The sequence below is a fragment of the Euprymna scolopes genome, chromosome 17 (assembly GCF_053919585.1).
Source record: "Euprymna scolopes isolate OS-2025 chromosome 17, ASM5391958v1, whole genome shotgun sequence".
Taxonomy (NCBI): Eukaryota; Metazoa; Mollusca; class Cephalopoda; order Sepiida; family Sepiolidae; genus Euprymna; species Euprymna scolopes.
In genome coordinates this window covers 85914503-85940547 of record NC_136498.1, presented here as the reverse complement: position 1 = coordinate 85940547, position 26045 = coordinate 85914503, and the positions used below count along the sequence as shown (strand labels likewise).

The 26045-nt window shown below is 30.8% G+C and overlaps 1 protein-coding gene across 1 annotated transcript in view; it reads right to left on the bottom strand.

Annotated features, from left to right (window-relative positions):
- LOC145296840 (polypeptide N-acetylgalactosaminyltransferase-like) overlaps window positions 1-26045 on the bottom strand; it is a 1498391-nt gene that overhangs the window by 1247144 nt on the left and 225202 nt on the right. Inside the window, exon 2 of the mRNA XM_080142960.1 lies at window positions 24170-24528. Within this exon, the coding sequence (XP_079999086.1) occupies window positions 24170-24465 (296 nt within the window). The 5' untranslated portion in view covers window positions 24466-24528. The remainder of the gene's footprint in view (window positions 1-24169; window positions 24529-26045) is intronic.

Here is a 26045-nt window from a genome sequence, read left to right as displayed (position 1 = left end):
GCAGAAACCCATCAGTATCTTTTTTTAAATACCAATTGCTAGATGAAAGATAAAATAATTTCAGACGAAAATAACTGCCGTCATATGTTCATTTAAAGCATGTAACCGTTCCCTGCAAAGCGTATTGTTTAGAATAAATCAGTGTAACCTCAGTAGAAAAACAAGACGCAACAGAATAGACGTATCTTTATGAATACAAAGCTTCGAACATCTATGATGCATCTAATTTTAAAAGCAGCCTATTTCTATAACAAATGATCATCAAAGACTTTTCTGTTGTGACTATCTTTAGCATTTTACTTTGAGTTTTACAAAATAAATAGTAATTCGGTGAGTATATATTTTAGTATATTTTACCCACATTTTTACGTTTTTATTAATGTACGTATAACATAAAATTAGAATTTTATTTACAGTTTCATTGTAAATAGTTTGCATGATTCAATTGTGATCGTCAAACTTATATCGAATTTGTCAAAATTACCCAATTTTCCGAACACCACAAATTTTAAGATTATATAAAAATTGAAAACTGTAGATATTTAATATTTATATTAAGGGAAGATGACAGTTCACCATCTAAATTAACTCTCAAGAAATTCAATGTGTGTTAAACTAACCTAGTGAATTGGCTACACCCTGTTACATTTCTAAAAAGCAATTGCTAAGTTTTTCTTAAAAGATATTGCTTAATCAAGTGCATCGTAAAAAATATGTGTACACTTATGTAATGTGCGTAGATGATTACAGTTGTGTAATGTGCGTAGATAATTTACATTTGTGTAATGTGCGTAAATGATTTCCATTTGTGTAATGTGCGTAAATGATTTCCATTTGTGTAATGTGCGTAAATAATTCCATTTGTGTAATGTGCGTAAACGATTTCCATTTGTGTAATGTGCGTAAATGATTTCCATTTGTGTAATGTGTGTAAATGATTTCCATTTGTGTAATGTGCGTAAACGATTTCCATTTGTGTAATGTGCGTACATGATTTCCATTTGTGTAATGTGCGTAAATGATTTCCATTTGTGTAATGTGCGTAAACGATTTCCATTTGTGTTATGTGCGTACATGATTTCCATTTGTGTAATGTGCGTCGATGATTTACATTTGTGTAATATGCTACCTGTCACTATAGGTCATTACAGATTATATACGCATATTTCTGTTGTTGAACATATGTGTTGAATATGTTTCTATCTTTATTTTGTCATTCCTATACATCTGTATTCTTCAAGCTTATGAAAGACCAAATAAGAACACGGGTAGCGATTTAAATATATTCATATTTAGAAGCGTCATTTATTTGATTTTATTGTCAACTACAGGTAAATGAAAAGAAGCTGCAAAAGGAAAGGTTCTTTATTTACTAATATCGTCAAAATTTTGTTTGTAAACAGTTGATATTTTCACAGTGAATGCTCATCACAATTCAAGCCACATAGGCAAGTTTCTAGGAGCTTCAGATTGAATTAAAGATATTGATTGATGAAAAATAATTCAATATACTTGGAAAATGATAAAAAACAATATTTGCGTGGCTGCTCATTTTTGCTGCACGAAATTAACGAATGACAAAAATGGAAAAAATTTCTCCTGTTGAGAAGAAATTAATTTAATTACGTAATTGTGTATTGTATAACATTTTGTAAGCAAATATTTGTTCGCTATCCAAATTATAATTATAACCTTTAATGAGTCATGTTCTCAATTCTAGTTTTTTTCATCTTGTATTTTTCTACTAAAATATTGCATCGTTGAATATATTTAGAATGTAGGTCAATCTAACTGAGTCCATTAACATTTGAAACGAACATATAGATATTTATGGACATTTTAAACGTTTCGATTAGATCAGCCAATATTTTAAATATATAGAATAGCACCATTGACGCAAAATACAAGATACACAAAAACTCTTCAGAATTGAGAAAATTATTTTTGTTCATAAAATATTTCAAAACACAACTTGATCAACTTGATGTACTCATTTACTTTGCCCATAACTCTGGGTTGAGTAAATCATTTTCAGACTAAGTTGCATAAGTGATTGTTAGATACGGTGCTCTTCTATGCATTAGCTCCTCCTTTGAAAGCACCCAAAAAGTTACCCTTAAATATACTCTTTTATGAGGGTGATTAGTTTATAGCCGGTTACTCCAGGCAAACCTATTAGAGAATGATCACAGCTATTTTTGATCCTGCCCAGAGTGCTCCACAAAATGCAATTAAACTCGATTTTTGTGGGTATTCAGATTAATCTAGCATTTTGTAATCACCTTCAATAAAAATAGCTTTTTTTTACACTAGAAAAGTAATTAATTACTGAAAAAATTGCCAAAGTATATTAACAATATTTTCAATGTAAATATTTTTTTTTAATAGTATGCGTTGTAGACCCGTGCAAGGGGTCACAAATGGAAGAAACCACAAGTAGTGTAAAGTGTATAAATATAATATGTATTTATCATAAAGAATACAGGAGCCACTAAAGTCGTATGAGAGGAACGTGTTCGTAGCATGCGGTTAAACATGGTATGAATGTCTCCAATTAGTTTCTGAAACCAGTGGTATGCATAGGACTGGTTGATTCCACTTAGTTCTAAAACAGGGGTGATTTGTACTCCACAACACCCCCTAGCTTTTCATTCCCCTGGAATGATCCTATATCTCTTTTTCCTGAGGTTGGTCTCTATCGGGTCGGTCATTTTCCTTTTTCTGGAGGACCGGAGTTATCCGGCTGCTTGTGGTGTTATGAGGTCGAACGTGCCATATATCTGGTCCATTACCCCTTCTTGTTCAGCAGGAGGTTGTCTTTCGTCATCTGTGATACATTTTTGAATTTGGTTTAAATGTTTTTTGTGAGTAAATCTTGGACCTTCGATAATGTAGACCATCCGTCCGATCCTTTTCTGGACCTTTTCAGTTCTCATTTTGTGTACCTGGAAAAATACCTTTTCACCAGGTAAGTACCTTTTTTTAGGAACTCTGCCAAAAGTTCCTCGAAGACCTGCCTAATTTTCCTCGTAAACATTAACTCTACCAGCAACATCTTCGATGGAGCGCTTTCATTTGACGTAATTCGGTAAACTTGTAAAAACTGCTGGAGCGCCTTTTCTGAGGGCGTTCTTTTAACCTTCTCCAGGGCTCTTTTCAGCGTGTCTACAAACCTCTTTGTCTGACCGTTCAATCAGGGATGATAGGTTGGCGTCGTTATGTGGTTAACCTGGAAATCCTCGCAGAAACTTTTAAAATTTGCTGAAGTGATGTGTGTGCCATTGCCTGAAACTAGACAATCGACCACAGCGTCAATTCATGAAGAGCACTGATTGTAAAATCCATTGTTGGACTTTTACATCGAAATAACTTAGGCCATTTTGAAAAACTGTCTACCACTATTAAATAATAGTTTCCATCCAGTGGGCCTGCGTAATCTACGTGTATTCTTTGCCATGGGTGGCCCGCTTTAGGCCACAGCCTAAATTGTATTGGGGGTGCTTTTGCAGCCCATGCGCATCGCTTATACAACTTTACCGTGCCTTCCATACTCTTCCAGTAAATGTAGGACCTCATGAGGCTCTTCATTCGCATAGCCCTAGGCTTCCCCCGTATGGAAATCCTTTAGAATTTACTTTTGTAGTGTAGCTGGGATTACTATTCTTTCTCGCTACAACAGTACTTTATTGCACATGGAATAAGCTTCCGCCGCCGATTCATCTGATTGAATATTTTGTTTCCTTTCTTTGATGAAACTATCTTCTTTGTGTATGGTCCTTTTCACTTTGTAGTGATGCTATTATTATATCTTCCAGCGGTTCCCTTGATTTCGAGATTAATCGCAACAGTCCGTCTGTGTGACTTAACTTTGCAGATGTAAGAAACTCCATACTGAAATCGTAATTCAGTAGAATGGTCCCCCATCTTTGCAGTCTGTTGGCTGTGTAAGTTGGCAGACCTTTTTTAGAGCCAAAGATAATTATAAGCGGCTTATGGTCAGTTTGCAATTTAAATTTACGACCGTGTAAAAATCGGTGGAATTTTAAAACCCCGAATATGATCCCCAGTGCTTCCTTTTCGATGTGGGAGTAATTCTTCTCGGCAGGTAGTAAAGTTAACGACGCATGGGCGGTCGGCTTAGTGGACCCATCCGGCATCTTGTGTAGAATGCACGCCCCGATCCCATAAGATCTTGCATCAGTTGCAACAATAATCTCTTGTTTCGGATTCAGGGATAAATCTGACGTTAATACGTATTTAAATTTCTTAAACGCTGCCTGGCACTCAGTCCAGTCTCATTTTTTGTTCTTTTTTGAAAGTACATTCAATGTCGTACGCAATTCATGCATGTTCTTAAATGAACGTTTGATAATAGTTTGACGAGCCCTAAAAAAACTCTTCAATGTAGTTACATTATAAGGTTCTGCCATGTCTTTCATAGCTGTGGACCTGTCTGGATCGGGTTTTCTCCCGTTCTTCTCTATGATATGAGCCAGGTATTTAATTCCTTCCAAAGAAATTCGCATTTTGCTTCCTTCAATGTGAAGCCGTATTCTTTTATTCTGTCAAACACTTGAAATACATGATCTCTATGTTGTTCAAAATTTTGACTACGCATAAAAATATCGTCCAGATAGCCTATTGCGAAATCCAAACCGCTTAGCAAAGTATCGGTTACCTGTTGGAAATTGCAGGTGCTACTTTTATACCAAACTTTGAATTTATAAAGTCCTTTGTGCGTTGAAATACACAAAAGTTTCAAGCTATCTTCCTCTACTGGTATTTTAGGAACGCTTCGCTTAAGTCTATTTTGGAAATTTTTTTTCCACCATTTAACTTAGCGAATATTTTGTCTGTTTGGTAGTGATGGTCCTTGAACGCCACATTCAATCCGGTAGAAAGGTCCACGCATACTCTAATCTCTTTAGATTTTTTTCACATATACAGTGAGGGCTGCCCACTCACTATAGTTAATAGGGGTCAAAATCCCAGTGTTTACTAGTCTTTCCAATTCTTTTTCAATTTTTTTCCCTTGAAGCAAACGGTACGCTCCATGGTTTTTTGAATGTTGGTTTTGATTCATCCAGCAATTCGAATCTCATCTTTATTTTTGTGCAGTATCCAAGTTTTCAGAGAAAACACTTGGGAAATATTTTTTGAGATCTTTTTTGAGTTTGTCGGCTTCGGCCGTTAGGTTTTCGACTTTGTGACAAAAATCACTCACTGGCAAGTCCCATAATTCAAATTCCTGAATCCAATCAGTCCTGAGAAGTTCGTTGCCTTCCTTAAAACGAACATGTTGAGCTTTTTTTTTTTTTTTTTAGTTCTTTTTAGTGACACATTAATAACTACCTCACCCTCAAATTTTTTTTTCACCAGTTACCGATCTTGCGACTTTATTCATCTTTGTCATCGTGGGCTTTCCTATTTTCTTCCACGTGTTAACATTTATAATCGATAAATCCGACCCTGAATCGAGTTGTAGTTTTACTTTTTTTATTTCTGATTCTCATCGTAACATATTTCCTTATGTTCTCTGTTGGTGAAGGGTGTATTTTTGCAGTTTTTACGTAGCTCTTTTTTGCTGCTTTTCCCTGCAATATGAGGTTTTGTGCTCTGCTCGCTTGCATAGGTCACATTGTTATTTTCCTTTGGTATTGACATGCATTGTACCCATGAGGTCCTTCACATTTGCTCCAAGGGTTCCTAGGATTTTGTCTATCCTGATAATTTTGTGAAAGTTTCTGTTCGCCTCTTGGTTGGTAATTCCTGGTGAGTGAGTGTCCTTTATTTTTGAGGCGTATTTTTTTTAATGTGAGCGATACCTGCTTCCTCTGTGTTTCGGGGATCTTGCTTCATTGCCATGAACTGCTGACAATATTCAACCAGTTTCTGACGCATCGAATCAGGTTCTAATTCCAATTTATTTAGAGCACGACGTTTTATATCAGCGTCTCTTGTGGCTATCAAACCTTTTGCGAATATTAGTAATTTGAAATTGTCCGCCGTTAATGACGACAACTTGCAATTGTCACAGTGCTTATTAACTATAGATGCAAAAATCATATTGTCCTGATTCTCCTTACATGTAAGCTTCATGCATTTCCATCTTTTATGCAAAAGTCTTCTTTTTGGACAATATAACCCCATTAACAATTTGACTGACTCGTCAAACGACAATTCATTGGTTTTTCTTGGTAAAATATAGTCCACGAATTTGGTGTGTTCGGATTTACCTAATTTCCGTAGCAATAAACGAACCTTCTTTTGTTCCGTCCATGCACTGCAATCAATCTTAAAAATGTCTTCAAATCTTCTGAAATATGTCTCAAACGTTAGGTCTTCCTCAGGAGCATAGTGAAATGTATCAATAGCTGACCAGATCGCATTTTTGGAAAAGGCCGTGCTGGTTAATCTTTCACTGTCCTTATTGAATAAGGACAATGAAAAACTAATCCATTTTTTTTATCTGACTGGTTTTCTTGCTATAAATGTAATTTTTTCAATTCCTGTATTTGTTCGTTCATTTCTTTCTTCTATATTTCCTGTTTTTCCTCGAAGTATTTCATTAAATCTAACTCCTTTTCCAATATTTGTTCGTTCATTTCTTTCTTCTATATTTCCTGTTTTTCCTCGAGGTATTTCATTAAATCTAACTCCTTTTCCAATATTTGTTTGTTCATTTCTTTCTTTCCTCTTCCCTGTTTTTCCTCGAAGTATTTCATTAAATTTAACTGCTTTTCTTTGTTTTGTTTCTGTATTGCCAATTGTTCTTCTCAGAACCTTCTTCCAAGTTCTAATTGTTCACTTTGTTGGAATTTCACCATTTCAACCACCTGTTTTGCAAAATCGTCCATTTTGTTTTTTTCTTTTTGGAAAGTTAAGAATTACTTGATATGACAAAATCATTTTTTTTTTGTCAGAAACAACCCAATTCCTTGATTTACTTTTCATAGAGTACCAACTCTATAGAAAAAAACTTTACAAAATTCGTACTTGGTTATTTAACGAATATTTCTTTCATATAGTTATTTCCTCGTGTGGCAATTTTCATGAGAAGATAATTCGGCGTTTGCATTCATACAGAAAGCATAGATTGTGTTTGCCATTTTTCAATTTCCGTAACGTGTAGGTACTGGGTTCCATTCCTTGTTGGGCCTACACAATTGTCTTCCTCTTTCTTCCTTAAAATATTATTCATTTATCTGTGAAAAAGAGTTTTTAGCATTTGTTTAATATTGGCTATTATTCTCGATTTCTGTGCGAAAAAGAATGTCCTTTTCTCGTTAATACTTTATTTGTCGTGTTTAGCAAAATCGTTTCTTTTTCTTCTACGACGTGCAGTCCCATCGACCAGTGAAAAGTTTATTTTAATCGGATTTAAAACCGACATCTTTTTTAATTTGTGCGAATACTCGCTTTAGCCACTAAAATAAATTATACTATCATTTACTTGCTGCATTTGTGTGAGTTTTTTCCCCCAACACTAATACCTTTTAACCATAGGACGTATTAGCGAGACGTGCTTTTTAGAATGACTGACAAAGTTTTTTTTCAACATTACTTGTATTTATAGAGATGGAAAGAAGGGTTTTTAGTTGTTGTTTTACTTACTGAAAACTTGGTCTCGTCAATTCAGTAGTAATAATTTTCCATGCAATTGTCTTATGAGTTCTATTTCAACTAGTAGTTACGCTTTTAGTAGATTTTCAACAGCAAGATAAGACTTTTGACGACGTCTTTGTAACATACTTTTTTCAGCAAGAATTGTTGTACTTTTTCAAAGTCTTCTTTATCCCGTATTTGTGGATTTTTACGCTCGAATGTTGGTTTTTCCCAACGTAGACAAATAGTTTTTCCCGTTCTTTACTGAACTTTTGAAAAATAAATACTTTTGAAGTTTCGAATTTCCCCCTAGTGTAGGAAAAAATTATTTCGAATTTCTGCGTGTGTTCTTTTTTCTTGAAAATGAATGCGTTGTCAATTGTTGTTTTCCAATGATTGTTTATTAGAACGAGTCCTTGACTGAATATTCCTCATCCAGTTGTTGTAAGCAATTGCTGTAGCTTGATCTGGGAAATTCTTGAATCATTCTCGTCAGCCAGTTGTTGTAGATTCGTGCTAGGGGTCACAAATGAAAGAAACCACAAGTAATACAAAGTGTATAAATATATTATGTATTTATCATAAAGAATACAGAAGCCAGTAAAGTGGCATGAGAGAAACGTGTTCATAGCATGCGGTTAAACATGGTATGAATGTCTCCATTTATTCTCTGAAACCAGTGGTATTCATAGGACTGGTTGATTCCACTTAGTTCTTAAATAGGGGTGATTTGTACCCCACAACAGTATGCAAGTTTCTAAAATTTCTGAATTAAAGATATTGATTGATAAAAGTAATTCGATATAATTCGAATGTATATTTTATGAAAAGTATTTGCAGAAATATGCGATAAGAGAGCCTATTTTGGCTAGGCTGGGAAGATATCATAATGACCTAACTAACAGGAGAAACTAATAACTGAAAGCATTATACCATAATGAACACACCAAAAGTTAAGCCTGGAATGAGATTTTTATCATGTAAGGATAGTATTGTAAGGAACAAATATATACTCTACTGACATCCTCTCCCCCAAAAATCAATTTTCAAATGAGAAGCTATTTCGGCTATATATTACCTTTTGGCGATGAAGGGCGATATTTTTGATGTCTGGTTGATTCAAGAGTTATATGGTGCTGTAGCTGATACCAGCCCATTATCGAATGAACCAAAAATGTGGAACTTTGTGAGCTTTGCACAATAAAAAATGTTGTGCATCCGTCCATTAAGAGACAACTTAATATGAAGCAGGAAGCAGATGCAGAACACATTAAGTAGGCCCTTATAACCGCATATGTTATCGATGTATTTAATACATATGACTAGTTTGTCACTCAACAACTTTGCCCTGATGAGATGGTGGACAAGTTTTTTGCTGAGCTGCCACCTGGCCCGGTTAGTTGGGGGACCTGAATGTTGTTTAACGTGTGCATTCTTTTCTGGATTACTGTAACATGTTAGACATATATTACATGCTTCATCCGAGATGGAAACGATGAGTGTGGAACAACTGTTGGCCTGAACGAGAGCTGTCATGACTGAAAACTAAGGACCTGCAGAATTGGCTGCCACCACCCCCACCATAGGAACACCTTCAGAATCAAAAGTGTGGAATGATGACAGAAAGTTTAATCGCTGCAGGAGTGGTGGTCCCAACCACTTTACAAAGAACTGCTTACAGAATCGCCAAGAAAGGTCAGACAGTCGGATGTGCAAAGTCTGTCATGAGATACATTGCTTAAGATGCAGTGGCCTTGGACATACAGCATCGCAGTGCCAGGAAAATCCCGAAAGGAGGCATTAGCCTTTGTCTCCTCCCTGACCAACTGAACACTAAGAAACTCCCCTCCATGAAAGTACGTGTAGATGGGTAAGAGGTACATGGCGTTGATCGATTCTGGGTGTTCATAGACTCTAGTGAGTAAAAACGTGTGTTACTTTTGGAAGCAGAAGTCAGTAGGAGTATTAACAACTGACGGAAGGACATTGAATTGCCAAGGATATGGCAGAATAAATGTAGAGACTGGCCAAGTTTCAACATAGACAGCAAAATGGATGGCTAGTGCCATACTGAGAAGAAGAAATTGGCTCGCCCAAGACTCTAATTCCCTTAATGGCGGTTGTGCAGGAGCAGAAGCAAAAGGTACGTCTGGTACTTGACTACCAGGAATTGAATAAGTTTGTAGATGCTTTCACTGTTAATTCAGAAATGTGCACATAGAAACTAAGAGAGTGGCGGCGATAAGGAGTCAATGTGTTGCATCTGGATCTGCAGAATGCATATCTTCAAATCCATGTCGATAAGATGGCCATTTCAAACAGTTATATTCAATGGTCAGCGCTTCTGTTTTACACGGTTGGGATTTGAGCTGAATGTGGTACCATTTATTATGAAGTCTGTTATAGACGCTACCGTATCTCAAGACTATGTTATCAAAAGCATCACATCAGCATTTGATGTTGATTATATTTCGATTAATGAAAGTGTGCTTCCTGTATCGCATGTGCTTCTTTAGACTATGGTTCGGTTTTCAAGGATCTGGTATGATTGAGAAATGAAGCCAGAGTTGGTGGCTTGCAAGTCTGGGAAAAAGATGGCATTCTTTGATGGAAACGAGGAAGTCCAATTCCGGAAATCCCTGATGAATTGATCCATCGACACATATTTTCTCTCTCCACAACAAAAGTTACAGCAAGAGAATGTTCTTTGAATCTTGCGAGTGGTCATCTTAGAATCGAAACACATTTGTTCAGAAAAAAATTCAAAATTATATTCTCTATTCGATCTATTGTGGTGGAAGACGACAACGAACATTGCATGTTTGCTTCACATCAGGTTACAATTTGTAGTAAGGTCGTCGTCGGAATCACATTTGTTGTGCAACATGTTAGGAAGATAAGTAAAATTTAGAAACAATGATTGCTACAATTTGATTACCATTTTTATTTATTTATGTAGTGAAATCAGTGCAAAAATGACAACCATACATTTTTACTTTTATGAATGAATCGTACAGTTTGTAAATATTCGAATGTTAAACCTGAATTAATTGTTAAGTTCCTCAGCTCGTATGATTACGACCTGTTAACATTAGAGAAGGCATTCGGCAACTGTAGTGGGGAGATATCCAAGGCAAAACAACCCGTGTTTGCAAAGAGATTTTGAATGTATGTCGCAAAAAGAAGTTAGTTGTGCCACTGGCGTTTGCAACAATCGTAAGAACTATACACCTAAGTGCGATAATTCGTCATGTGATTATTATTGCTGGAAGTTGCTGGCAGGATGTGTCTGTTTGTGCGATCTCTTTTGTTGGTACCAGAATTTCACGAATCTGTTTCCGATAGATCTCTCAATTTAAAAAATTAACATTACAGTTTTTCTCCTTGCCATGAGCCAACACAAAATAATTAGATTAAGTATAATAACATATCGTTAATGAAATAAGATTGTTGAAATTATTTAATTTTACTTATTAGTTTTATGTTAAAAAAATAATACATGAGAATTTATTTTATCATTCAATTTTACTAATTTAATGTTTTACTAATTTAACTTTATGGTTGGTAAGGATTTGTAAATGTCCGGTAGTGATGAATAGAATAAAACATATAATGATTTTAATTCTTATTGTTATATACGTTCAATTATTTTTATAATGGATTTGTACTTCCAGCTACCAGATCAGGCTGTCTAAAGATATCCACTTCCTGAATCAAATGCATCGCACGATAAACGTTTTTTTTCTCGTTGCAGAACTTAATCATGTTCTGCAAAGCCAAAATCAAAAGCAACAATTGTGCCCCTATTCTCTTTTATTTTCTCCTTTATTTCCCTGCCTGAAGATATTGGCTTACTGACTTAAAATGTACCAAACATTAATCTTATCAACTTTGTTTCTTTTACTTTTTCAAAATTCAATCACATTCTGCAAAGAACAAAAGCAATAGAATCATCTAGAAAACGTTCAACTAAGCATTATGAATTTTGAAACCATTTTACTTTAGAAAATAATTTTTTCAAGAAATTGAGAACATTTTTGCTTTAGAAAGCACTATATTTTTTTTTTTATAAAAGTGACAACATTTTAATTTGAATCTTTTCAAGAAAGTGAAATTTTAATTTGAAAAAAGCATCTTTTCAAGAAAGTGACAATTTTGAAAAATAATTTTTTCAAGAAAGTGACAACATTTTACTTTTAAAAAGAATCTTTTCAAGAAAATAACAGCATTTTACTTCGAAAAACAAATCTTTAAAGATATCTGAAACAAATACTACAAAGTAACAAGCATGTCTGGTAATGCTCCAAACCATAAAAACTTTTTAATTCTGTCATATATTTCGAGCCCGAATATTCTTTATAGCTGTGGCCCTTTCCGGTACCAGTCTACTACCATTTTTGTCGATGATGTGTCCCAAGTATTTTATTTCTTCTATGAAGAAATCACAGTTCCCTTCTTTGATTTTTAAACCAAAATAATGTATTCAAAAGAATTCCTTGTGGACATGTTCGCAATATTTTCTCCAGTTTTACTTATCATAATAATATCATCAAGGTATGATATTGCGAAATCAAGGCTGTCCAACATAGTATCCATAATTTCTTTAAAAGTCGCAGGCACTAACCTTTCGAATTTGAATAATCCCTTATGGATATTAATACAAAGCAACTTCAAGCTATTTTCCTCGACTAGTATACGTCACTTAGATTGACTTTAGATTGACTTTAGATTGACTTTAGATTGACTTTCCTCCGTTTAACGTGGTGGAAACATTTTTAGGGCTTGGAGGTGTGTAATGATAATTTTAGTACTGAGTTCCAATGCTTGCTGAGGTCAGCGCAAACGTGGATTTCTTTTTATTTCTTTTTGACATAAACAGTACGGATTTCCTATTGACTGAATTCAACTTTTGATAGGATATCGGTTTAACGAGTTTTCCAAGCTCCATATTTAAATTTATCCAATGAGGCACAGAATTCATTTCTTTTTGTTTCTTATATACTCGTGGCATATAATATTTGAGTTCGAATCTGGCTGATATTTTTGTGTATTTTTACAGACCGGCTGAGAAAACTTGAGTAAAACTTTTTTTCACTAGATCTTTTAAGGTCAATATTATTTTAATTTTGAAATTGTTATGAAACACAGAGAAGTGAAATTTGGTACACTGGAAGAGCAATGCACCGTGCCTTATTTCCCTGATTTTCGTGGAATTTGAACAAATATTTTGCAAGTTATAGTAATTTTTCTGTTTTCTGGTATTTTTAAGTGTGTATCACTTTATTACAAGCTTCTAAAAATGTCTAAGCAGTTTCATAGCAATTTAAAAATTAAAAAATTATTGACCTGCAATAAAGCAGTACACAGGGTTTAGATGGGTTCATAAATACGTATATTATTTTAATAGTCTAAACTCTGTGTATTGCTTTATTGCAGGTCAATATTATTTTAATTCATAAATTGCTATGAAACACAGAAAAGTGAAATTTAATACACTGGAAGAGCATAACAAGGTGCCTTATTTCCCTTATTTTTGTGGAATTTAAACAAATATTTTGAAAGTTATGCTACATTTTTCTATTTTCTGCTAATTTTAAGTGTGTATTATTATCCCACTCAGCCAAGACTACGACATCCTACCTTAAATCTTAAGGCATTATTGCAGAAAATTTGATAGCATGGCCACCTTGTTCTCCAAATATAAACCCAATTGAGCAGCTCTGGTCAACAAAAAAGATGAAAGTTTATGAAGGAGGTGTTCATTTTTCGTCAAAGGATGAACTTGCAGGAACATTTTCTAACTTTATTGTTGATTAGTGTAATTGGTTGGTTTCATTAACCAAATCAAGAAAACTTGCAGTGAGCGAAAACAAATCTGCAGTAGAACACAATTGTGTCACAATAAAATATACAAAACAAAAATAAGTTAAGTCGAGTATTGTGATTGATGCTTATGTTTCGTTAAGGAATTGGAAGTTTTCTTTTTGATGTTGTTCCTTAAAGTAGGTTGAATTAGACTTTCTAAGATCTGAGAGAATAACCTCAAGCTGGTGGATACTATAAATGCTGTATACCATAGGATTAACAATTCTAGTTGTTATTTCTACAAATCAAAGTTTTCATTGTAAGAGAAAGACAAATCCATTTCTGTCTTGCTAGTAAACGTATATATAAGCGTATACAAACACAAGCGCGCGCACACACACACACACACACACACACACACACACACACACACACACACACACACACACATATACAGAGTGCCCATTTAAAAGTAGCCTGAACTCTCTAATCTTTCTCTTACGACCTGCTGACACCACAAGACAAAATGCAATTCTTTTTCCAACAAGATGGCGCTACATGCCACACGTCTCCTAGATTACTGACATGAGTTCATGATATGTTTACGGAAAAGAGAACAATAATAAGCAGACTTGTCATCATGTGAGTTTTATCTTTGGGGGACTTTATAAAAATGTTCATGCAAATAATCCTCACAATTAAAACCAACTAAATGACAACATTACCAATGCTATCAGGAGAATCGCCAAAGAAGATGTTAAACGTGCCCCAAAATGCATGATGTCAACGGGGAGCATTTCCAGCATCTTTTATAATGCTACAGGTAATTTAAACAATAAAAGAATGTTCATCCTCTCTACTACATTTTTGGGGTTACTTTTAACTTGGCCACCCTATATTAGGTTGGTGCAAAAACAATATCGTTTTCTCACATATGTATCTTTTATTTATGATTTCTGGATTAATTTATTGATATATATATATATATATATATATATATATATATATATATATATATATATATATATATATAGCCATGCTATGAAGACAGTCGTGGCTAGCTGAGTGTGGTTGGCAACGAACATTTGAAAGTCTTAATTAAAGCTGATTCTCACAAAAACCACACGAGAAGTTGATGTTGAACTCGAGGTCGACCACTCAACAGTTGTTCCCCATTTAAAGCAAATAGTGAAGTCAAAAAAGTTGGATAAATGGGTGCCACATGAATTAAATGATAATAAAAAAAATCGTCATTTTGAGGTGTTATCTATGCTTCTTCTGCGCAAAAAATGACCCATTTCTCGAGTGGATGGTGACGTGTGATGAGAAATGATTCTCTACGACAACTAGTGACATTCGGATGTTGGATGCCAGAGAAGCTCCACAACACTTCCTGAAGGCGAAATTGCACAAAAAAAGGTTACAGTGACTTTTTGGTGGTCTATGGCCGGTCTCATCCATCACAGCTTCTTGAATCCAGGTGAAACAATTACAGCGGAGAAGTACTTCCAACAAATTGATGAAATGAACCAGAAGCTCCAATGTATGTGCCCGAGATTGGTCAATATGAAGGGACTAATTCTTCTCCATGACAACGCTCGCGAGCATGTTGCTCAAATAACCCTGCAGAAGCTGAACGAATTGGGCTATGAGACTCTGCCTCATCCGCCATACTCACCGGACCTTTCGCTCACTGATTATCAATTTTTTTAGCATCTTGACAACTTCCTGTGCAAAAAAAAATACTTCAAAAGCCGAGATAATGCCGAATCGGCCTTCAATTACTTCATTACTTCCAGAACTCCGGATTTGTATTGTAATGGGACAAATAAATTTGTTTCTCGTTGGCAAAAATGTGTCAATTCTAAAGGTTCTTATTTCGATTAATAAAGTTAAAGAAGGAGTTATGATCTTTTGAAGTGTAACGTCAAAAAACGACAGAATTTTTGCACCAACCTAATATATATATATATATATATATATATATATATATATATATATATATATATATAGTATTCCGAATTTTATTGGGTTTATATAATTGATAATTCGGTAACCGTTCATATACCAATAAATTTTAAGTCCGAATGAGATGATTTAAATTGTAAGCTTCAAAATTACCATATTTTGTAATTGAGCATTCATATATTGTTTTAACAAAATCAAGACGCCAAAGAATGGATTGATAGCAATAAATAATATATTTCATCGTTCGTTACAATTGCTTCAAGACCATTCGGAAAAAATCAAACCTATATCGTTTGAAATTTTTCACAAGAACAGCCTACCATCAGAAGTTTTGTAAAAAAAACAAACAACAATTTTACAATAGACAATATGGAATCGATTTCTCTTTTAAGAAAAACTATGAGAAAATATTTTACCTACATCTCTTCTTTCCAAGGTTTTTTAAAGATTTTTATATTTACCTATTTACGTATCTCTATTTAATTTTTTTTTCAATCGAATTATCATTTAACGTTACCACAGATTACCTATGTTCAATTAATATATTTTACTAATATTATTCACTAATTTATTAAATTAAATTTCTTTATTTCTTCATTTTATTATTTTTTTCCGGACTAATCAACTATGTTCCAACCATATTGTTTTGATTCCATGTTAGTTTCGTATCTAAAATTTGTTTTGTCTATTTACAAATATATCGACATAATTATTCGTGTAATTTCAAAAACCAGTTGTTGTTTAAGTTTATTCCATAAGGAGAATAGGGTTAATGTTACCCTTTATTCAATGAAATCTCATTTTTGCAGTTAAAATTTAGGATTTAAATTTTATTATTTTTTATTTTCTTTCGTTCCAATCTATTCTGATTTACTGTTAGTTTTGACGTTGAAAGGGAGGTAATTCTATACGTTAGGCATTTTAATGCTTTTGTCGAATTCTAAGTTGATAAATTCCTAATATGTTGTTATGATTTATTTATTAGTTAATCATCACCATTTAATTCTAGGCTAACCTGTTCAAATTATAAGTTTGTATAATTCAATAACTTGATTGTTATTTCTTCTGCCCGTCACATCAATAATTTCCTGGGTAAGTTTGACACTGTTGTCCAAACTTCCAACTTCCAAACTTCTGTATGCGTAACGCACCTTCTCTCAACTTCAAACAAATTTCTGCTAATTCAACTTATTTCTTCGAAATCCAACTTCAAAATGAACGTGCTCTCTAAAAATCAACCCTCTTTTATCTGCAACCAGGAGCATCTCATCTGCATATCAGGTGGTAAAATTGCAGGCATATAAGGGGATAAGGCAGCCATTTTTGTTTCTTTCTTCTTCATTCATTTCATTCCACAACCGACCCGTTGAATTATGCACACGTGCTAGTTAGGTAAGTCACGCGTTTCCCTACACTACCCCCTGATCTCATGATCACACACAGGGCAGGGGGGGCAGTCGTCTTTGTCGGGTACTTCTTCAAAGAATCGGGGGAAGCACTTCTTCATTGCCATCTTCCTCATTACCACCGTTATTGCCACCAGTCTGTTCCATTATCCCCTCTTGTGGTTCCATATGCAGTGTTTCACAATCAGGGCAAGGGGGCAGTATCCATCTTTGTCAGGTACTCCTTTGAAGAATCGGAGCCATCACTTCTTCGGTTCCATCTTCCTCAGCATGTTCCATCATCCCCTCTCGTGGTGCGATAGGCGGTATTTCACAATCACGGCGGGTGGGCAGTATTCGTCTTTCTCGGGTACTTTGATGAGGAACTGGTGGTATTACTTCCTCATGTCCATCGTTCTCATCACTATTGCCACTAGTATGTTCCATCATTCCCTCATCTGATTCTGTAGGTAGTGTTTCTATGCTCACCTGAAGGGGCAGTAGGCGATCAGGATCATCCCTGAACTGTATGTGATCTTCCTCATCAGCCTCAGAATCAGAAGAGGTATAACAAGGGTGGATATCTTTTACATGATGTGGTACACCATTAATCAACATGGTCTGAGGACTTATGGTTTTATCTATTCCTCTGCCAAATTTTACAGTGCACCCAGCATTTGGGGGTTTTACCCAAACACGGTCTCCCACTTGATATGGTCTATTGACAATGCTAACGACTGATGGTGTGACATAAATTCCTTTTATACGCTGTTCATAGCGGTAAATCCCATTAGCTGGTGCAGTTTCTGGTGTTGCATCGACCTTTGGTGTCACATTATACCAGTACACAGCTTCTGGAATAGAAAACTGTGTCCTGGCCGCAATTCTTTTAATGGTGCGGTGACACCACTCTGCTATACCAGTACCTTCGGGAAAATATGCACATCGGTAATGCATTCTAATCCCCCATTCCTGCATGAATTTCTGAAATTCTTGACATCGAAACGTCGTAGCGTTATCAGTCAGAATTTCAAGTGGGACACTACGTTCAAAAAAGACAGCTCTCAACTGTCGTATAATGCTAGATGCATCCTGTCGTATCAACAGGCGCCATATCGTGAAACGTGTCGGGCCACACTCTGTCAAGGTCAAAAAATGCTTGCCCTCATAATGCGTTACATCCATTCCTACTCGATACCAGTTGTCCTCCACCTCAAGCTTCCCTTTTTGCCATTGGGATGGTGCCGGATCAATTCGCTGACACTCTTCACATGAGCGTATAGCTGCCTTGATTGATGCTCTTGTAGTTGAAGGACACACTCTTCGGACAAAATATGTTGTCCTCCGAATTCCGGGATGTCCACTCTGCAGGTGTATTGTACGGATCTGGTCAGGTATTAATTGATCTGTTATGGTCGTGCATGTCTGTTGTGGAGGATCAGATCCCTGCCTCATTACATCAATCCACCTCTTTGGTATTCTAGTCAAGCTATCAGCCAAATTCTGCATTAAAAAAACTAACGTAATGTCCACCTGCAAGCTATATTCGTCAACTAGACGCTTTATTATTGCGAAGGTGTTGGTCAACCAGTGGTAAACACACAATGAGTCAGTGTCGAGATGCACAACGTTAGCCTGCCATTGCAATGCAAGATTAAGCCCTTTTAATGTAGCATAAAGTTCTGCCAAATTTATTTGCTGGACATCATTTTTCAGATGAAGCCAGCAGGCATCTTCCACAACAGCACCCAATTGTTCCAACACGACACCTCATCATTATCATCATTTTCATTTATTATTATCATTATTTTTATTTATCATTATCATTATTTTTATTTATCATTATCATTATTTTTATTTATCATGATTTTTATTTATCATTATCATTATTCTTCTTTATCATTATCATAATTTTTATTTATCATTATCATTATTTTTATTTATCATTATCATTATTTTTCTTTATCATTATCGTTATTTTTATTTATCATTATGGTTATTTTCATTTATCATTATCGTTATTTTTATTTATCATTATCATTATTTTCATTTATCATTATCATTATTTTTATTTATTATTATCGTTATTTTTATTTATCATTATCGTTATTTTTATTTATCATTATCGTTATTTTTATTTATCATTATCATTATTTTTATTTATCATTATCGTTATTTTTATTTATCATTATCATTATTTTTATTGATCATTATCGTTATTTTTATTTATCATTATCATTATTTTTATTTATCATTATTTTCATTTATCATTATCGTTATTTTTATTTATCATTATCATTATTTTTATTTATCATTATCGTTATCTTTATTTATAATTATCATTATTTTTCTTTATCATTATCGTTATTTTTTTTCATCATAATGGTTATTTTCATTCATCATTATCGTTATTTTTATTTATCGTTATCATTATTTTTCTTTATCATTATCATTATTTTTATTTATCGTTATCATTATTTTTATTTATCATTATCGTTATTTTTATTTATCATTATCATTATTTTTATTTATCATTATCGTTATTTTTATTTATCATTATCGTTATTTTCATTCATCATTATCATTATTTTTATTTATCATTATCGTTATTTTTCTTTATCATTATCGTTATTTTTATTTATTATTATGGTTATTTTCATTTATCATTATCGTTATTTTTATTTATCATTATCATTATTTTCATTTATCATTATCATTATTTTTATTTATCATTATCATTATTTTTATTTATCATTATCATTATTTTTATTTATCATTATCGTTATTTTTATTTATCATTATCATTATTTTTATTGATCATTATCGTTATTTTTATTTATCATTATTTTTATTTATCATTATTTTTATTTATCATTATCATTATCGTTATTTTTATTTATCATTTTTATTTATCATTATCGTTATTTTTATTTATCATTACCATTATTTTCATTTATTATTATCATTATTTTTATTTATCATTACCATTATTTTCATTTATCATTATCATTATTTTTATTTATCATTACCATTATTTTTATTTATCATTATCATTATGTTTATTTATCATTATCAATATTTTTATGTATCATTATCATTATTTTTATTGATCATTATCGTTATTTTTATTTATCATTATTTTTATTTATCATTATCGTTATTTTTATTTATCATTATCATTATTTTTATTTATCATTATCGTTATTTTTATTTATCATTATTTTTATTTATCATTATCATTATTTTTATTTATCATTATCATTATTTTTATTTATCAATATCATTATTTTTATTTATTGTCATCGTTATATTTATTTATCATTATTTTCATTAATCATTATCGTTATTTTTATTTATCATTATCATTATTTGTATTTATCATTATTATTATATTTATTTATCATAATTTGTATTTATTATTATGATTATTTTTATTTATCACTATTTTTATTTATCAATATCATTATTTTTATTTATCATTATTTTTATTTATTATTATTGTTATTTTTATTTATCATTTTTTTATTTATCATTATCATTATTTTTATTTATCATTATCGGTATTTTTATTTATCATTATCGTCATTTTAATTTATCATTGTCATTAATTTAATTTTTCATTATCATTATTTTAATTCATCATTATCATTATCATTCCATTATTTTTATTTATCATTATCATTATTTTCATTTATCATTATCATTATTTTTATGCACCATTATTTTTATTTATTATTATCATTATTTTTATTTATAATTATGGGTATTTTCATTTATTATTATCATTATCTTTATTTATCATTATCATTATTTTTATTTATCATTATCATTATTTTCATTTATCATTATTGTTATTTTTGTTTATCATTATCATTATTTTTATTTATCATTATCATTATTTTCATTTATCATTATCGTTATTTTATTCATAATTATAATTATTTTTATTTATCATTATCGTTATTTTTATTCATCATTATCATTATTTGTATTAGTCATTATCATTATTTATATTAATCATTATTATTATTTTTATTTATCATTATCATTATTTTTTATTTGCTATTATCGTTATTTTCATTTATCATTATCATTATTTTTATTTATAATCATCGTGATTTTTATTTATCATCATCATTATTTTAATTTATCATTATCATTATTTTTATTCACCATTATTTTTATTTATTATTATCATTACTTTTATTTATAATTATCGGTATTTTCATTTATTATTATCATTATCTTTATTTATCATTATCTTTATTTATCATTATCTTTATTTATCATTATCTTTATTTATCATTATCATTATTTTCATTTATAATTATCGTTATTTTTGTTTATTATTACCATTATTTTTATTCATTATTATCATTATTTTCATTTATCATTATCGTAATTTTTATTCATCATTATCAGTATTCTTATTGATCATTATCATTATTTTTATTTATCATTATTTTTATTTATTATTATTCCTTTTTTATCATTTTTTTTATTATTATTATTATTTTATTCATTATTATCATTAATTTATTTATGATTATCATTATTTTTATTTATCATTATCGTAATTTTTATTCATCATTATCATTATTGTAATTTATCATTACATTATTGTTATTTATCATTATTATTAATGTTATAAATCATTATTTTTATTTATCATTATCATTATTTTGTTTATAATTATCATTATTTTTGTTTATCATTATCATTTTCTTCATTTATCCTTATCATTGTTTTTATTCGTCATTATCACTATTTTTATTTATCATTATCTTTATTTTTATTTATCATTATCATTATTTTTATTTATCATTATCATTATTTTTATTTATCATTATCATTATTTTTATTTATCATTATCGTTATTTTTATTTATCATTATCATTATTTTTATTTATCATTATCGTTATTTTCATTTATCATTATCATTATTTTTATTTATCATTATCGTTATTTTTATTTATCATTATCATTATTTTTATTGATCATTATCGTTATTTTTATTTATCATTATCATTATTTTTATTTATCATTGTCATTATTCTTTTATGATTATCGTAATTTTTATTTATCATTACCATAATTTTATTTATTATTATCATTATTTGTATGTATAATTATAGTTATTTTTATTGATCATTATCGTTATTTTTATGTATTATTATCATTATTTTTATTCATCATTATTGTTATATGTATTTATCATTATAATTATTTTCATACATTATTATCGTTATTTTTATTTATCATTATCATTATTGTTATTTATCATTATCATTATTTTTATTTTTCATTATCATTATGTTTATTTATCATTATCATTATTTTTATTTCCATTATCATTATTTTAATTCATCATTATCGTTATTTTTATTCATCATTATCATTATTTTAATTTTTCATTATCATTATTTTTATTCATCATCATCATTATTTTTATTTATCATTATCATTTTTTTTATTTATTATTATAATTATTTTTATTTATCATTATCATGATTTTACGTTATCATTATCGGTGTTTAAATTTATCATTACCATTATTTTCATTTATCATTATCATTATTTTTATTTATCATTATCAATATTTTTATTTATCATTACCATTATTTTTATTTATCATTATCGTTATTTTTATTTATCATTATCATTATTTTTATTTATCATTATCATTATTTTAATTTGTCATTATCATTATTTTAATTTTTCATTATCATTATTTTTATTTATCATTATCCTTATTTTTATTTATCATTATCCTTTTTTTTATTTTTCATTATCATTATTTTCATTTATCATCATCATTATTTTTATTTATCATTATCCTTTTTTTATTCATCATTATAGTTATTTTTCTTCATCATTATCATTAGTTTTATTTATCATTATTATTATTCTTATTTATCAATTTAATTATTTTTATTTATCATCATCATTATTGTAATTTATCAATATCGTTATTTTTATTCATCATGTTCATTAATTTTATTTATCATTATCGTTATTTTCATTTATCATTATCGTTGTTTTAATTCATCATTATTTTTTTTTATTCATTACTGTTTAATAATTTCTATTTTCTCCATTATTATTGTTTTTTTTGTGATTAATATTTTTATTATTTCTTCCTGTGTATATTTAATTTGGATTTGATAATTTTCTTTAAACTTTTCAACTTTTTATTCATGTAGGTCATGGATAATACTTTAGTGTTATAAGTGAAAATCTCTTCAATCTAAATCTTGTGTATTGCTTTATTGCAGGTCAATATTTTTTGAATTTTGGAAACGCAGAGAAGTGAAAGTTTATACATTGGTAGCGCATAACAAGTTGCCTTATTTCCCTGAGTTTTGTAGAATTTGAACAAATATTTTGAAAGTTGTGCTTATTTTTCTATTTTCTGGTAATTTTAAGCGTGTAACACTTTATTGCAAGTGTCCAAAAATATATATTTTCAGTAATAAAACAATATTCTAATTTCACATTTCTATTTATATGAAATGAAGAACATATCCAGTTACAATATTAACCAAAAACAAGAACGAATTTCACATTATTTTGTTTAAGGAAATATTTATTTATCAACATAACTCCCATTCTTCAAAATCATTTGGAATAACCTCTTGTCAGCTGATGATGTCAATCGGTGGATTTGAAATTATGTAATGCTATAGAAAACTTCACAAAACCTTTCTCCAAAGTTCATCCTTTGACAAAACTTGAACACCTCCTTCATACATTTTCATCTTTATTATTTACAAGAACCACTCAATTGGAGAACAAATTGTCTCCACTAATGCCTACTGTCTAAAGGTAAGATGTCATAGCCTTGGCTGAGTGGGATGGCGCATTGTCGTGCATAAAAATCAATTTGCGGTGACGTGCTAATGGAAGCTCATCAAGCCATGGTGACAAATGCTCATTTAAAATAAAATATAAGACTGCCTTGTCAGTTTGACACCTTCTAGCACTCGAAATGGTCCAATTAGTTCATCGCAGATTATTCCAGTCCAAAACATGACCTCTCCACCTCATTGGAATCGATAAGAGGTAGGGAATCCAAGAGGCCTCCAAACTTTGGCCCACATATCTGGTCCATCAATGGTTGCTCTGGCCTCATCGGTGAAAAGAACATTTTCATAGTTGGTTTTCATGTATTTCTGAGTCCAAACCAAACGTTTTTTTCTTATGGGTTTGGTTTAAAACAGGTTTTGCTATAGGCAATCAAATTGTTATTTATATTTTTAATTAAAACAGGGAATAATAGTCTTTTGTTATAATTTCAACTACTGTTAAACACAAAACATAAACATATTTTTAGATTTCGTTAGATGCAATATGATAAATACTATCAACTTATGAAAAATTATTAAAAGGGGAAAAAGAGCTCTTACTGAGGATGTCGAGTGTCTGGTACATCTCTGGTAATTTTAGTGGCATCACTTGACACTTGGTTGAATTGATTCCGTGCAAAACCATCCTCACCTGGCCTGACTATTTTGGCAGAAATGTATCTCATGGCGTCAAATTGTTCCCATGAGACTTTCCCATCATTATAAAGGAGTTTTTGCTTCCCATTTTTGGGAGTACTTAATTTTGAATTTGGACTTTCAGCACCATAACTGTAAGGGATTTGCTCATCTTTCTGAGACATTTGAACAATGTTGACATTGCTGTTTTCTCTTGGCATAACATTATGAATTTCACTGAAGGTGCCACGCTCATCTGGACGGCTAATAACTTCCTGGTATGCCTGAAATGGAGGACAGAAAATAGAATCAATGCTTTTGTCAATATATTAAAAGGCATAATTATGATCGTTTTATTAAAGAGAACAAAATAATAGTAAAAATACCAAACGTTTTATGTCGTTTGCTAAAATTATTTTTTATGTACAAATATTATTTAATTCTTTTACTCATAAAAACTTTTGAATTTTTTAGCATTTCTTTTTTATACATTTTACGAGTTTGCTTTTTACATTTTTTAATTCACAATACAATTGCTATTCATTTTGAAAAAAATTGAACATTGGTATTAAATAAATCGATAAAATCGTTTTTTTTATTCAGAGTAGGAGAATAGTTTATTTGGTCCTAATTTTCCCTCAAGATTTCAGTTTAAGTATTTACCATAATTATTATTTTCACCCATTTCTATATATCTTTATGTTAAGTCATGTTTCACAAACGGATTCATTTAGGTTCGTGTTAAGTATTACAACTCATGTTCTCTATGCATTCTGTCTTGATGTAAATATAAATACCTTTTCTCTAAACTATTTTCGTGTCCGAGTCTTTTATAGTAACTCTTTTGGGCTACAACAATAAATAGATGAAAACAATGATAAAAAATGTTCGATCGTCAAATTTTTTCACTTGTAAGTTTCAAAAGATAGAAACACAAATTCCAAATGGTCAGTTTTTCTTGCGGTTAATCACTCGAATTTATCCACAATAGACGACAGTTCAAATCAACTCTCGTCTATGTTCAGCTACAACTCTTCGTGTGTCTGCTGTTTACTATCATGTAATACTTGACGCCATTTTTTCTTGCGTCGTTGTACAAGTTTGGAAATAAAAAGAAACACATGCAAATTAAATAAAAAATTAGCATCTTACATCCATATTATTTTTATAAAAATATTGAATTCTGTTTTCCATATATAATGTTTGATTCTATGATTATTTTTACATACTTCCACAATGTGACTCGCATATGATTAATTCACTGAATTATGAAGTTTGGTTTTTCATTTAATGCAAAAGGTTTACTGATTTAAAAGTCAGATTAAGGTATGGATCAGAAATGGATAGTCAACAAACAACGTTAAGGTTTTTTTCTAACGTTTAAAATCTTTGACGCCGACTTTTGTTGTAGAAAACTTACAGTGAATTTTTGCCTGCTTTTCATTAACAGCATTCCTCCGTTTTACAGTCATTTGATGTAGGTAACATTTTTTTCTAAACAATTGGTTTACTTTGTAACTAAATATTTGATACTCAAACAATGCTGTGTAAATCTATTAATCAGTTATAATACTTCATTTACATCCGTTTTTCATCAAATGAAATAATAGTAGAATTGATAACATAATTAGCAATGTAAATAATAAAATAATTAGCAATGTAAATAATTAAATAAGCAATGTAAATAATGAAATAATTAACAATGTAAATAATGAAATAAGCAATGTAAATAATAAAATAATTAGCAATGTAAATAATACAATAATTAGCAATGTAAATAATGAAATAATTAGCAATGTAA